Source organism: Strix uralensis, chromosome 8 (assembly GCF_047716275.1).
Source record: "Strix uralensis isolate ZFMK-TIS-50842 chromosome 8, bStrUra1, whole genome shotgun sequence".
NCBI lineage: Eukaryota > Metazoa > Chordata > Aves > Strigiformes > Strigidae > Strix > Strix uralensis.
The window spans coordinates 29,413,895-29,427,771 of record NC_133979.1 but is presented as its reverse complement, the minus strand read 5'-3'; the positions used below and the strand labels follow the sequence as shown (position 1 = coordinate 29,427,771).

Here is a 13,877-nt window from a genome sequence, read left to right as displayed (position 1 = left end):
CACTGGCTGCAGAAGCCTGGTCACACTCAGCCAACTGGTCCCATTTCTCATACCTTAAACTTGAGGATGAAAACAGGCTTTCAGATGGTTCATGGTGCCTCTCCTTAGGCCTCCTGGTCACTCAAGGTGGGGCTGCTCCTTTTGTCTTAACAGGGAAGTAACTGCCTAATCTTCCCCAACCACCCTGGTTCCATCTGCAGCTAACACTGTCTTTCAGATGAACTTCTCTGTCACATTTGCTACTGTCCTTTGACCACTGTGTCCTGCCTGAGCTTCTCACCCTGTCTCCAGCTCTCCCATCCCAGCTTTTGTTAGAAGAGCTCCCTGCAAAGGCAGTCTTTGCCCCATGGGATAAGGCTTCATGTGCCCCAGCCCCCAGGTCTTCTGCTAGCAGCGCTGGGATGTCACCGCTCCTTCCTCACTCCTCCGCCTACTCCAGGAGGAAACAGAACAGCCAACAGTCTGTTATAGCTTCTGGCAGGCTCCAGCTAATCCTTTTGGAAGAGTTTCACCAGTCTCCTCTTCCCAAACTCCTCAGGGGCTCTCCAGTTACTTCCCAAATACCTACATGCACTCAGCTGCAGAGCCAAACCCTCCAACCCTGGGACACCAGCTCAGGGTTGTCAGGACAACATAATCAGCCACCCAAGGCACAGGCGTTATGCTACATCTCTTAGTTCCATGATCTCATGCTATATTTTCCATACGGTCCCTGCCTCATTCAGTAAATGGGTGGTTGCTCACTGTTTCCCATCTCCTCTTCACTCTGTGCGCAGCCTCAGGGCCCTCTGTGCTCACATATTATTTTGAGCTTGTGTTGAGCACAGACTTGTTTCCTCACAGATGCTTTTGTAAAGTGCAGAGAAGCCTGAGGCTCCATGGATACCTCCCTTCACAGCCCCTCCTCTCCAAAGCAGGTATTATTGCATCAGTACCGCAAGAAACAGAGGCAGGAGGAGAGCCAGAGCTGCTGGGGGCTAGCCAGTTTCAGAGGGCTGAACTGTGATACCAAAGCTCAGCTCTCCAGAGCACTAATCCTGTTTGGGCTCTCTAAGAGTCCTAAATAAGACTGGTCAGAAAAGGGTCATTAGCTCTTCACCCCACTTGAAGCCACCAAATTGAGAAGGACCCTAGGGCACTGCTTGCTGGGGTTCACCACCAGCTCCCATCTCTGTGCCACAGGGTCTGCCTGCCTCCTGCCATGGATTTACTCTGCCCGAGACCATGATTCAACCCAAACATCCCTCTGAATGAGCTCCCTGTTCTCGGGGTCATCAGAGGAGAAATCTGATCTCCCCTCCGAAGCGGCAGCTTGGAGGGCCTGAGGCGGTGGGAATCTGCTGTTCCTCACCAAAAGTGCTGCTGGTATTTGATCACTTGGAGTGTTTTGACATGGTTTGCAGTTGGATACGCTCATCCTCAGCCTGTGAACTTAGACGTGTCAACCAGGCAAGCACATGTCAGCCTCCACATCAGTATCTAGGAGGTCTACAGCTGACAAGATAACCTTTTCATGACCAACACATTGCCACTCAGTGGAATGGAGACAAGAATTTGTTCTGATCTCCAACAAGGTAAGAAGCTATTATTCACCTTTTTACACCTGAAGAGCTTCTAATCCTTTTCCTGCCTTTCTGCTGCAAGTCTTTACCATGTCATAAAGCTTTTTTTAAAAATGAACTTTCCATGCAGATGATGACCAGACTTAGCAAATGCAAGTCACAGATTTGGACAGATGGTGTTACCTGGGATCTTGCTCAGACCTACCATAAGGCCAGGGCACTCATCCTCAGTGTTTTGAGCCCTATCATGTATCATAACACAAGCATTTTCTAATGATGGGTGTAATTTTGTGCCCAGAACACCATCAGTGTAGATAGACATCTCACAAATGCTTCCACTCTGGAAAGGTGACAGAAGTTTTGGTCTTTTCCCACCAGAAAAGCAGCATTTACTACCTCCCATGTCCAGTTCCAGGGAAAGACCCTGCCTGTGGCTTCCACCCCAGATGTGCAGAGAAACAACCCACTGATGTGTGTACATAAACTCTCCTGCAGGCTCTTTTTGTATACAAGTGCATGCCCACATCACTCAAGAAAGCAGCCCCCACCCTGCCAGCCTGCAAACACCCTACTCAGCAAGGGGCTGGGGAGGTGGCCGTGCACTGGGATTCACACACGGGCCCCCTCACTGCACCAAGCTCTTCTTTGCTAGGAAGCTGCCCACTTTGGGGTCTCTTAGTGCCCACATCTCAGCTGGCAGGAGCCACTGACCCCAGTTACACACCGAGCCAGGCCATTTTGAGCAAGGCAAGGAACCAGCCCTTCAACTGGAGGTGGTTTTCCTAGACAGCATCTTCTATCAAGGTGACATGCTTCCAGGGAGGTTGCTTGCTCCAGTTCCTATGTCTGCACACTACAGGTCTCCCATAAACACCTAAAAATACCATCGAGATTTAAATCTCCAGTTGCAAACCCAGCCAGTATTGGCCAATACCATTTTGAGTTTCACTCCAGTCTGCATTTGCCACAAGCTCCTGTACCATCCATTCACAAAGAGCAAGTTAATTAACATAATATCACTCAGAGCTAGCTCGTTCCTGGCTATCAGTATCATCTAATCAGTGTCCTTAACTGAAAAGTAATCTCTGACTTGATCTTTCCTTGGCCACCGAGCAGTGCCTGAACAGAGGGGGCTTTGTTTTGAGTCACTAGACACACGAAGGTCAGCTCCCAACCTTTTCCTGGCATTGCCCTTGCCTTGGAGAGCAAGGTAGGGCCTGTTTTCATGTCAGACCTTGTTCTTTTCTTCCTGGCTTTGACAAGAGATATCATTTGTCCTAGGGAGTCACTCCCCAGGCTGAGAGCAGGCTCAGACATGGAGCACAATATGGCAAAGCAGCACCATGAATGTACATCCCGGGAGGCCAGTCCTGAACATACCAAACCCATCACCCACCCAGGAACATCCAACAACCCACCTGGCCTGACAAGAAGTCATCTGCCATGCAGTGACTCCATCACCTGCAGAAGATAAAGCCCAGCCAGTTTTGTTTTGGCAGGATCCGTTCACACCCTGAAATAAGGCACAACAGAATATGAAATCCAGATGACAGGAGGACCCGCATCTGCTACTGCATTGCACAATTGCAAGCTGGACTTGTGTTTGGGTTGCGTCAGGCACACAGGCCAACTTGCAGGAGGAGGACAGGTTTAAGACCATGAATTCTGCTGATTTTACTAGGCAAAGATCTGCGCCCTTCCACAATACAGATCCTTCTCCAAAATGATATACTATATATAATAATTTTATACATATACACACACATACCTTGAGATACTGTTATTATAGCATGTCAACACATTTCTGCAAGATTTTTAAAAGCAGGCAACCAGTCTGTATGATATGGGGTTTATGGGGTTTTATTTTGGAGGAAGTAATTTGGTAAGTGTAAATTGGTAGTTAGGCTGATGGAAAGCCAGACTGATGTAGGTGAACGTTTTTCAAACGGGAGATAGCTGTGGGTGGGGAAGACAAACCTTTTATCTTTAAAAGATTTAAAAAAACCCAAACCTTTAAACACAGTGTTTTAAGAAGCATCCAATTGAGGGAAATCTTTAAGGCAATTTTAATAACCATTAATGAAAACATCCATTTTCCTATTGCAAGTCTGAGTGGTGTTAACCCAGTCATTACCTACAGCTGGATCCTACAAATCAGACTCATATTGGCTTCATAAGTCACAGCAGCTCCTCCACACCACATATATTCCACCTTCCTCAGCTCTGCGCCCTTTCCACAAGCAAAACACACCTCCACCTCCATCCCCCAGTGACTATCAGCCTCACCCCAGCCCAGATCCCCTCTGGTCCACTAGGCCCAGCCAGCATTTCTCCAAGACCACTGAGCCCAGTGACAGAGAAATCTCAAGCCATAATTTCGCCAACCTGTCCATACCAGGACAGGTCCAACCTTTTTCCCTACCGCTGTGGAGCCTTCCTGTGCCAAAACCCCAAACCAAGAGAGGATTTTGCCTTTCCACGTCATCCACTCAGAAGTTGGGTTTGGAGACAGCCAGCTAAAAAATTATGTTTAGCCAACATTAAAAAATACTAATACTTGTAACAGGTATCACCCTTATGCTTTGCAAGAGTAAAGTACACACAAATATCACAGTCTCTACAAAGAAATTCCCCAACACATAATTTCCCTTAGAAAGAGCAAATGCTTTAGAAACACAGCAAAATTTGCATACAAGCACGTACCCTGCTGTCCTTCACAAGATCATCTCAAATCAGGCCAGGCAGCTTCCTAGGGCACATCTTCCCACCTCCTCCCAAACCTAGGCAACCTGTGAATCCTGCTTTTATAGAGTTTTACCCTCCCTCCTGCAACACCTTTACCTAATGACTCACTATTACATCCCAAATGAGCAAGCAGGCACAGATGAGATGCTTCTACTGAAGAGAAGACTTTGAAGCTCAATACAGCTTATTTAATTCTCCACGGAAAGCCTTCTCCTGCATGTTAGACATTTCTCTAGCCTTCTTTCTGTGCTTTTTCAGCTCATGTTTGTTGCAACAGAGGCCAGATAAGGGCTCAGAGATGGTTTGCAATCAAAATGTTATTGTTGAGAGAAAATAGAGCTTGTGCAGTGGTTAAAAATAAGCTTTTGTTTTGGGGAGCGAGGGGAAACACTGCCAGCTGCAGGATGACCAAGAACACGGTCCTGAGCAGTTTTGGTCAGACAGGCTGCCCACCGCCTTGTCCCAGGACATGACTGGGTGACCAAAACAAAATGGACACTGCCTGGCTGGGGCTGCTGAGGGTTTTGCAGCAGTTGCCATTCATAGGGTCAGGTGCTGTGCTCTGCTGTCCTGAAATAGAGCAAAACCCCAAACTAATCCAAGAAATCCAGGCTGTTTCTAGGACTCTACAACTTGCAAAATAAAAATCACAAGTTTTCTTCACACAGGCACACCATTTTAGGATCTTTTTTTCTGCAGGTTGGGCTTGGAAAACATTTTATAGCACAGGAACAGAAGAGCAGTGACAGATGAAGGGCAGGAAGGAGAGAGAACACCTTGTTTTGAACATCTCAGACAATGAGTTGTGGATCCCCATCCACAATTTGATGGCATCAGCACATATTTGAGGAACTTCTCTATGTCAGGGAGCTGCGATGAGAGCAACTCCTACTGGGAAATACCCATCCATATCTTTCAGGCAGTCCTAACATGGAGTTGCCCATGGCCCTGCAATGGACGATTGGGGTTCATGGTGAAGTGACAGTCCAGGTGAGAGCATTTATGGGGTAACCTGGCCTGCAGAAATGCTTTCCCACTCCTGCAGCCCTCCTGCCCTGGAGGAGGACAAATGCCTCCCAGCCATGCTCAGTGAGCCAAGGTGGAAACCAGGGATGTGAAGGTACCAATGAGGTCTGCAGGGCATCTTAAGCCAGGAGCTCGTGTGTTCAGGAAAATGTTTTGCTACTAACCTGGCTGTCCTGGATTCTCCAGTTCTCCTTCAATGCTAAGAGCATAGAAACACTGTGGGCAGCTGTAAACATGAAGCAGTTTTCTGGTGCTACAAACATACATGAGACCATGCAGAGAGCTGGCAAACATACAAAATACTTTTTTCTCTTTTTTCCCATCCTTTCTACAAGATCCCTCCTTGTTGTAAAGAAGGTTGCCTCATGTCTGGCCTTCCTTTTTCTTTATTTTCTTTTGTCATTTTGGCTGGGAATCATCTCTGCTGCCTACAGATGTCTATAAGTTGGATGTTCACTGCTGAGCCAGTCCTGCAGATCCCCAGCAAGTCCCTCACTGCCACCTCAGGTGGGAGCCAGAGATAGATGTGTCACCTTAGAGATCCACCAATCTCTGTCCGTTGGCCACGGAGGACCCTCAAGGGCCATTGTAGTCCCAGACCAGAGAATATTTGATATCAAAAACCCAAGGAGCAGAAGCTTCCCCTGCAGTCTCACTATACCCAACACCTTGATGACTTTGGAGATGATTCAAACCTTTCCCTCTCCGAGTCAAGGGGACACCCCATGCAAGAAAAGACCAGGCTTTTTTTTTTTTCAGAGATTTTTTTGTCTTTTTAATTTCATCTTGGTACGCGATTTCTGACAGCACGTCAGCATCTCCCACCAGGTCAGTCATCTCCAGACCCCGCTACATTCAGTGTCAGATCGTACGGTGGCGATGAGCCAGTGTTTTCAGCCTCACAGTCACTTGCATGTCTTTACAGGTTGTTGTTTACATCATTTGTGAACAGCAGCACAAAAGGACACAACGCATGAAAACAAGAGTGTGGGGATGAGGTGAGGGTCAGCTGAAGGCTCGACCCTAAGGAGAACTTTCCCCAGGTTCCCACGGCTCCTGCAGGGATGAACCCGAGCACGGGGTGGGAAATGCAGGGCTCTCCCTCCTTTCTCCTTTGCCCGAGGGGTGGCGATACGGGCTGCAGTGTTTTCCAGAGCCAGGACAGCAGTTCACGCTGGTCTAGCACCCATATTTGAGGGTACAGGACAGGGTCGCTGGCAGGCTGGGTCCTGCCATGGGAAGGAGAGAGGTGATGCAGAGAAGCATGGCTGAGCTCCGATGGGCCGGGATGTCCACCAGCTCCAGCAGCGTTGCCCACCCTGCACCAAGCTCCTGGACATGTCCAGCAGTGGGGACAGGACCTGGCTACCGTGCTGCCCACATCGATCTGCTGGCAGAGGAGCAGGTCCCTGGAGCCAGCCCTGCTTTGGGTTTCAACTGCACCTCAAAATCAGTGGGGCAACCTGAGAGCACCAAAAATAACCAACCCCGAAACCCAAACCTATCGCCTGAAATGAACTGATGTTCCTTCCCTGCCACTGGGCTTTTGCAACCTAAACATAACGTTTATAAAAAGTAAATTATTTCATCTTATAACTTAAGTGCATTGAGTATTTCCTTAAATATGGTTCACGCTGAAAATAAAGTTACTTTTGCTGTACAGTAAATTTCTGATAGACTTAGAAATAAACTTTGTTGATACAATCTGGCAGGTGTGGCTGTGCAGTATATCACCCACAGCCACACGGCTCTGCACACACACACGTGCGTGCCCACACACACACATACACACACACAGCCCCGTCCTCGGGGACGATGTTAGGGGTTTCTAGCTTTCTATATTTGCATGGGAACATCTATCTTAAAAATCCCTGTGTTTAAACAGCAAGCACTCAAGCTGGTTGAGGGAACAGAGGGAAAACCCCGCAGTGAAATTTTCCCCGTGTTTCCCCAAAGCATTGTCAGCTTTTCAAATTTCAAAGCCTGGCTGATGCTGTGGGCTCCCTCTATGAAGATCAGCAATTTGCTCTTTCTGCTGCTCCCAGCCGAAGGCAGCGCTAAGGGGATATGGCACCAGGATGCTCCCATGGGAAGGGTTTCCTCCTCCCCCTGCCTTTCCCCCTGCCAAAACGAGAAATTTGGTTCCCCGTTTGAAATTTGAAAATCCACCAGCCAGCTGCAAAAACCACTCCTGTACCTAATCCTAGGCTCCTAAGAGAAACATGAAACTATGCAACCCATAACTTAACTCGCTCCTTGGGAAACCCAAGCTACAACACATTGTTTGACAGCATCCCAGCAGTGTCGCTTCCCTCTCCCTCCCAACCCCGGGGGCTCTGCAGCCCCTCCTGGGGCAGCGCGGCGGCATCGGCTGCCCTGTGCCGGGGACCACGCCTTGCTCAGGAGGTGAAGTAAGAATTCTGCATGGAGTAGAGGTGGTCGATGGGGTTCCCCACTCGTGCCTGGAGCGGCCCCGCGTCCGCTGTGGCGAGGAAGCAGTCACCCAGGTTGCTCAGTGAGGTATCATCGCTATCCAAGTCGTGGAAGAGGGGCTCAGCACCTTTGGAAGCAGGGAAGCAGCAGAAGGGTTTCAGAGACTACTTTCTCCTCTGAAATCTTGACAGTGCCCAGTACCCCCAGCCTTTGCAGTGTAAGGATTTAGGGGTGAGGGGACTGCCACCTTCCCAGAAATAGCTGCACCCCCCCACACACGCCCCCACCACACAGCCTCCCACCACAGCGCAGCATCTCTTCGAAGGAGAGAAGGCAAGAGGCAAACCCCAGAGCCTTACCATAGGGGTGCATGTGGTCTCCGGGCATCTGCGGTGGGGTGAGCCCTTGCCGGAAGGGGTCAGAGCCGTAGACGCTTTGCTCCATGCCCAGCAGCTGCTGGGGTGGGGGCAGAGTGGTGTAGGGGTTCAGCATCCCCTCCAGCCCCGCACTGCCACCACCATTTGTCTGGGCTGGAAGAGAGGAGCAAGTCATTGGCGCAGTGGGGCTGCTGCTTTTTGGGGGGCCCAACTCCTTTGGGAAGCCCAGAGAGGGCTGGGAAATAGGGGGACCCTGAGTGCAGGGAGAGCTGGGTGCGAGCAGGGTACCTGAGCTCAGGCGCTGTGTGTTTTGCTGATCCTGCTGCTGCTGCTGCTGCCTCCTGGCGAGCTTCTTCATCTGGGTGAGAAGAAGGGGAAAAAACGGGGTGAAATTATCCTCCAGCCAAAGCGAGGAGGGAGGGCAGCCCCGGCACTGGCTGCTGTTGGGGAGCTACCCCTCATACCCACCTTTGCTCGCTGGTTCTGGAACCAGACCTGCACCACACGGACGCTCAGCCCCGTCTCAGCCGCCAGCGTCTCCCGCACCTTGGAGAGAAGAATGACAGCAGAAACTCAGCCCACTCAGCTTTTCAGGGGGACTTTAGGAGGGGACAGAGCAGCCGGGGCAAGTCCTTGCCCAGCATCCAAGACATTACCGGGGGCTGGAGGTGGCTGTGCATGGGCCCTTCTCCCCATACCTTCCTGCAGGGCTTGGAGGAGACCTCAAACGATGCCTTGAACGCCCTCCGCTGCTGTGTGGTCAGGATCGTCCGGGGTCTCTTGGGCCGCTTGTGATCCTTCCCGTCCTCAGCGCCCTTCCCCGAGGCTTGGCCCATTTTGCAGATGCTATCCTCATCATCACTTTTGCCTAAGAGGGGAAAAAAAAAGCAGGTCCTTTACAGACAGCGGGCAGTGCACATCATTTTCCAGCATGTCCAAAATAATCTGGGGGACTTAATACAAGCTGGTGTTGGTGGGGATCTTCTTGTGAATGTGCAAGAGGAACTGAGGTTTGGGGCTGGCTGCTCCATGGCACCTCAGAGAGGGGGAGAGCTGCTGTGGCTCCTAGTTTGGGGTTGCTCAGCCAGCAGATGTGTTTTCTGGTTCTTCTCTTCCCCAACAGTCTGAGCAGCTGCAATGTGAAACCCTGGGACATCAGACCCAAATCCCTGCTTGCTCCACAGTGATTTTCTGTCAGACCACAGCTGGGGACACATCTGGACAGAGACACACAGATTGCATCCATGAGAGGGGACAGCAGCCATTGAGGACTGCTGTGCCCCTGGGACTGTCCCCCAGCCCAGCTGGTGACCAGGCATCTGGTCCCTCTCCCTAGACAGCCCAGTCTGGGGGAGATCAAGGTGCAGGGTGAGTAGAGATGCTCAGAGAGGGCAACACATTAGCCAAGACATCACAAACCCCTCCTGATTTGCCCCACCATGGAAGTCAACTCAATTTAGAGCACAGACTTTTAATCACAAATATAAGGGGCACCTCTTTGCCTATATTTCTCCCCTTCCATGGAGTTTTAAATCTCCCTGGACAGAAGCCCAGGCTGCTTCAAACTTCACCCCTCAGGTACTCGCTGCAATGTGCTGCTCCGATGCGTTCCCAGGCACTGGTGTATATCTCTCCGCTGGTCTCCACTGCTCAGGGCCGCAGGGCCTTTGGCACGAGCTACTCCAGGAAAGCAGGCAGCGCTTCCCTGCCTCCTACCAGCCCTCCTACCAGCCCTCCTCATTTACTGCATTGCCACCGTGTCAATGACCTCGCTGGCTCAGCCGGTGTGGGAGGGCTGTAATGCAGGTTTGACAGCACAGGTCCTTCCCTCTCACGAGCCGTAAATCACTTACAGCCTCTTCCGGAAAGCTCCTCCACCATCCGTTTGGGAATCGATAACAGAGCTGAGGTGTTGGTCTGATACAGACACAGGTTACAAGGCTGTGCTTGGCTCAAGTCCTGTCCCGGGGCTGCCGCATCTCCAGGAGATGGGGTTGTGAGCTTGGCCCAGAGTTCATGGCTAAAGCAGGTCAGGTCGTATCCCATGGCAAGAGCTAATCATGGATCACACACATCAGAAAAGTGTAAATCCAACAGAAGCCCAGTTGGGAATGAGGAAAGAGAGAAGCAGATCTCCGGGGAGAGGGGAGGCAACGATCCCAGGGGAGTGAGGATGCTCTTGAGTACCAGTTACCTCATCCTTCCATGCTGCTGGGCTCTCTCCTGGGCTCATCAGTCAATATGGAGACCTTCCCTGTGGCAATGACTGGGACAGGGAGAGATCTTCATGCTGGCAGTCCCCAAAGAGCCCAGAGCTGGGTGCTGGCCCCCAGGAGTCAGAGCCTTGCTGCTGCTGCAAGCGCCTTGCTTGCTCATGGCACATCCATGGCATGCCCATGGCAGCAGCAGCAACGGGAAAGACAAACTGCTGTTTTCTTGAATGTCCCAATGTGAGGGAGGTAGTAATGCAGTAGGTCTGAGAGCCCCAGTGCTGGGGACTGCCAGGGTGTGGAGTCTCTGATGGCTAATGGGGCTGAGCAGCAGCCGGCTGCTACCTCCTTCTCAGAGCCAGCACAAGCAAGGTCTCTGCTCTGCCGAGCTGCCTGCTCTCCTGAAACCTAAAGGAGTTTAATTTTGATGGAAGGGTAGGGATTCTTACAAATATTGGGAGGAGGAATGTCAACCAATGGAGACATTTCAGTGCCTGAACCCCTTTGCACCCTAACACGAGTTGAGCGCCCCAATCTCCTCCAGTCCAGAACCTGGCAGGGGGGGAGCCAGAGGCTCATGGACTCCATCAAGCAAGTGATGCTCAAAACCCATGCCAAGGGGGAAAACCCACTCAGAGTAGCCCCCCCGAGCCCTCCCCCCACAACACCTGCTCCCCAAATCCCTTCCAGTGTCAAAGGGAAAGAAGGAAAAGCGAAGCCGGATTTGGCGGGGTATTACTTTTAATTAACTCTCCCTTTCAAGCCTTTCCCCACTGAAGAGGGGGGAGAAATTAATGAGTGTCTGGGGCTGCCCCTGACGTCACCTGGGAAGGGGCTGAGGCAATAGATATTGTGCGACGTGCCCTCGGTCCGACCCGCTGAGCCCGCATCCTGCCGCCGGGGCCAGGACATTCCTCGCTCGTGAGGATTTAGGGAGAGGAGAAATGTTAGGACGCTTTTAATTGGAAAGTGGGGTCCTCTTTCAGAGGGGCTTGTTTACTTAGGCTGGGCGGCGGAGGCTCGGGGGAGGCAGTAATTGAAGCGAGGGTTTGGGAGATTACAGACAACATATGGCTCGCTTTTTATCTGTGCTTTCTCATAAAGTGGCCTTTGGTGCACAGCGGCTGGGGGAAGGGAGGGCAGGGGGCTTCAAAGCAGTGAAGGGGGAGACAGGGGAGAGGCTGGACAAGCACATCGCATGCTGCTGGTGAAGGGCATCCGGGACTGGTGCCAGAGCAGGGACAACCCTCTGCATCCCCCATTGTGGCAGTGGGGTCCCCGGGGTGGATGCAGCAGGAGGGGGCAAAGCCACGTCATGCTGAACATCCAGGTGGGATGTGCACCTGGGCTGGCCCCTGCCGTGCCACAGTCCCTAGAGCCACACCACATCCTGAGACAAACTGATGGTGGCCACCAAAACCAGGCAGGGACGGCAATGGGGCTAAGCTATGGGGTCTGCAGGGAGACAGGAAGGGCCGGGACCCCCCAGCCAGGGGCTGCCAGGGGATGCTGGGGGCTTCGGCTTGAGTTTCCGACCAGCCAAGGGGTTGCCATGCTCTTCTGACTTCCACACTGGCCCTTTGCATCTCTCGCATCTCAGCTGGAGTTTCCACTGAAATAAGTATTTCCCCTGGAGGTTTTTGCTAGTTGAAGCTCTTGGTTTGGCCGGGGCCCCTGGAAGCAGGGCTGGACCACAGGCCGATGAGTCGCTGGGGAGGAAAAGCTCCCCAACCTTTCCCAAACTGCCCTTTTCCCCCACTAGGAATAAACCCAAAGTGTTGTGGCCAATTCACTTATTTTCCTGCATGACGTCTTCTCATTGGTTCCTATTTTAACTGAGAGTTTGCACATCCCAGAAGGAAAAAATAATAATTCTTCAATCAATTAAGGACTTTCCCAGGGCTAAGGCAAGAGCCAGAGCCAGCATGCCAGATCCTGCTGCTTTCCTGCCTCTCCAGCTCCTCCAGTGCTGGACCATCACTCACCGGCTCCCTTCAGCCACCTCCTCCCATGGCCTCACTCTTTATTTTTTAAACACCATCACCGTTATTTGGGGGGAGGATTTTTTCCTTTCGAGAGAGCAGGGTTGCAGAGCTTGAACAGAGCCAGCTGCAGGCAACGCTGCAAAGCAGCTGGGCTCTCGCTGCAGAGGAGCATGATATTAAAGAGAAACACAGGCTTTGGGCAATTTTTGCTCCATACACACCAAAACCACCCCTGTGCCCCCACGCACCTTCTCGCAGCTGCAGCGTTGCCTATGCCTGGCGGTGAGCACGGGGCTTTGCTGTGTCCATGACCTGCCCTGCTTCACACCTTAATAACCCCCTCCTGAACGGGCTCATAATGCTCATTTCTATATTTTTCTAAATCCAGTGCTTTGCCCTAGAAGGGAAAAGACAGGCTCCCCCCCAGCTTGCTAGCAGTGCTTTCCGGAGCATGGCATTTCGAAGATAAATCCTTCCCTCCACAAAGCAGGATTTTCCCCCAGTGATGGTTTTTAAGAGGAGCCAAGCAACCCAGGCACACAGTGTGGGGACACGCAGACTCACAAGGAGCAGGGCTCTGCAGGGACAGTGTTAATATGAGGATCCCTGCTAGCAGATCATTTCCAACCCCCCGGCCCCTGTTGCTGGGCTTTCTCACTAAATTTGTCTTCCTGGGAAACATTCAGATTTGATTTGCATTGACTGTAGATACATACTTTAATGCTGATCTGATGCTCTGGGCAACCTAACCCGGCAGTGACACCCTGGCTGGAGCAGGATGACAGCGCCCTACCCGCCTCCAGCCACGGTGCCACTTCTCCTGCAGACCCCCTTGGCTCTGCAGTGTCCCCGCAGTGTCACCACACTGGCTCTGCAGTCTGGCTCCAGCCATCGACTGACTGGGAAGCCACTGGGAACACAAGATTTGCAGGCTCCCCGCTGCCAGCTCATGTTTTAGCTCTGTGCCTCAGTTTCCCCTCAGTATTAAAAAGTCTGGCTAGAGCAGAAGCAGCTCACTTCTTGCACTCAGCCTTTCCAGACTCCTGGGAAGGGATGGTGAGGCACAGGGGAGAGACACAGAAGGTTTACCCCAAGGAAATCAGTGGGATGCTTGGGACTGTGATTTTTCTTTAGGAAGAAAACTCTCATTTACAGTGCATTTATACCAGGCGCAGCTCATCCATTTCTCCAGGTGAGGAGGTCGGAGATGTCACCTTCGGCCAGCACGACTCTCCTTCCCGCACCTGGGGATGCTGTATACCCCTCGGGATGGGGTGCTGGTGCCTGGCACAGGCCAGGAGCACAAACCCTTACAGAAACAAGCCTCATGAGATGTGATAGTCCCCAGAGCATCCTCCAGCCCTGCAACCCCTCCGCTGCCGAGGTCCCTGCTCACACCTTTGCCACCGAGGTGGGAGAGAGTCCGGCTGAAGGACACAACAGTGCTTATAGAGCTTCTCCCTTCAGACCATGGGGCAGAGGTTCAGGGCAGCGAGCCCAAACCTTGCCTCCAGACCCCACCGCGCTCACAGGGGCCTC

The 13,877-nt window shown here is 51.9% G+C and overlaps 1 protein-coding gene across 2 annotated transcripts in view; it reads right to left on the bottom strand.

The window, feature by feature from the left end:
• Nucleotides 1-6,108: 6,108 nt before the first annotated feature.
• The window catches only part of LMX1A (LIM homeobox transcription factor 1 alpha), a 44,657-nt gene continuing 36,888 nt past the window's right edge, over nt 6,109-13,877 (bottom strand). For both annotated transcript variants that reach the window (XM_074877257.1, XM_074877256.1), the window contains exons 4-8: nt 8,842-9,011; nt 8,612-8,689; nt 8,432-8,501; nt 8,126-8,296; nt 6,109-7,893 (exon numbers count right to left, since the gene is read on the bottom strand). In XM_074877257.1, the coding sequence (XP_074733358.1) occupies nt 7,733-7,893; nt 8,126-8,296; nt 8,432-8,501; nt 8,612-8,689; nt 8,842-9,011 (650 nt within the window). In that variant the 3' untranslated portion in view covers nt 6,109-7,732. The remainder of the gene's footprint in view (nt 7,894-8,125; nt 8,297-8,431; nt 8,502-8,611; nt 8,690-8,841; nt 9,012-13,877) is intronic.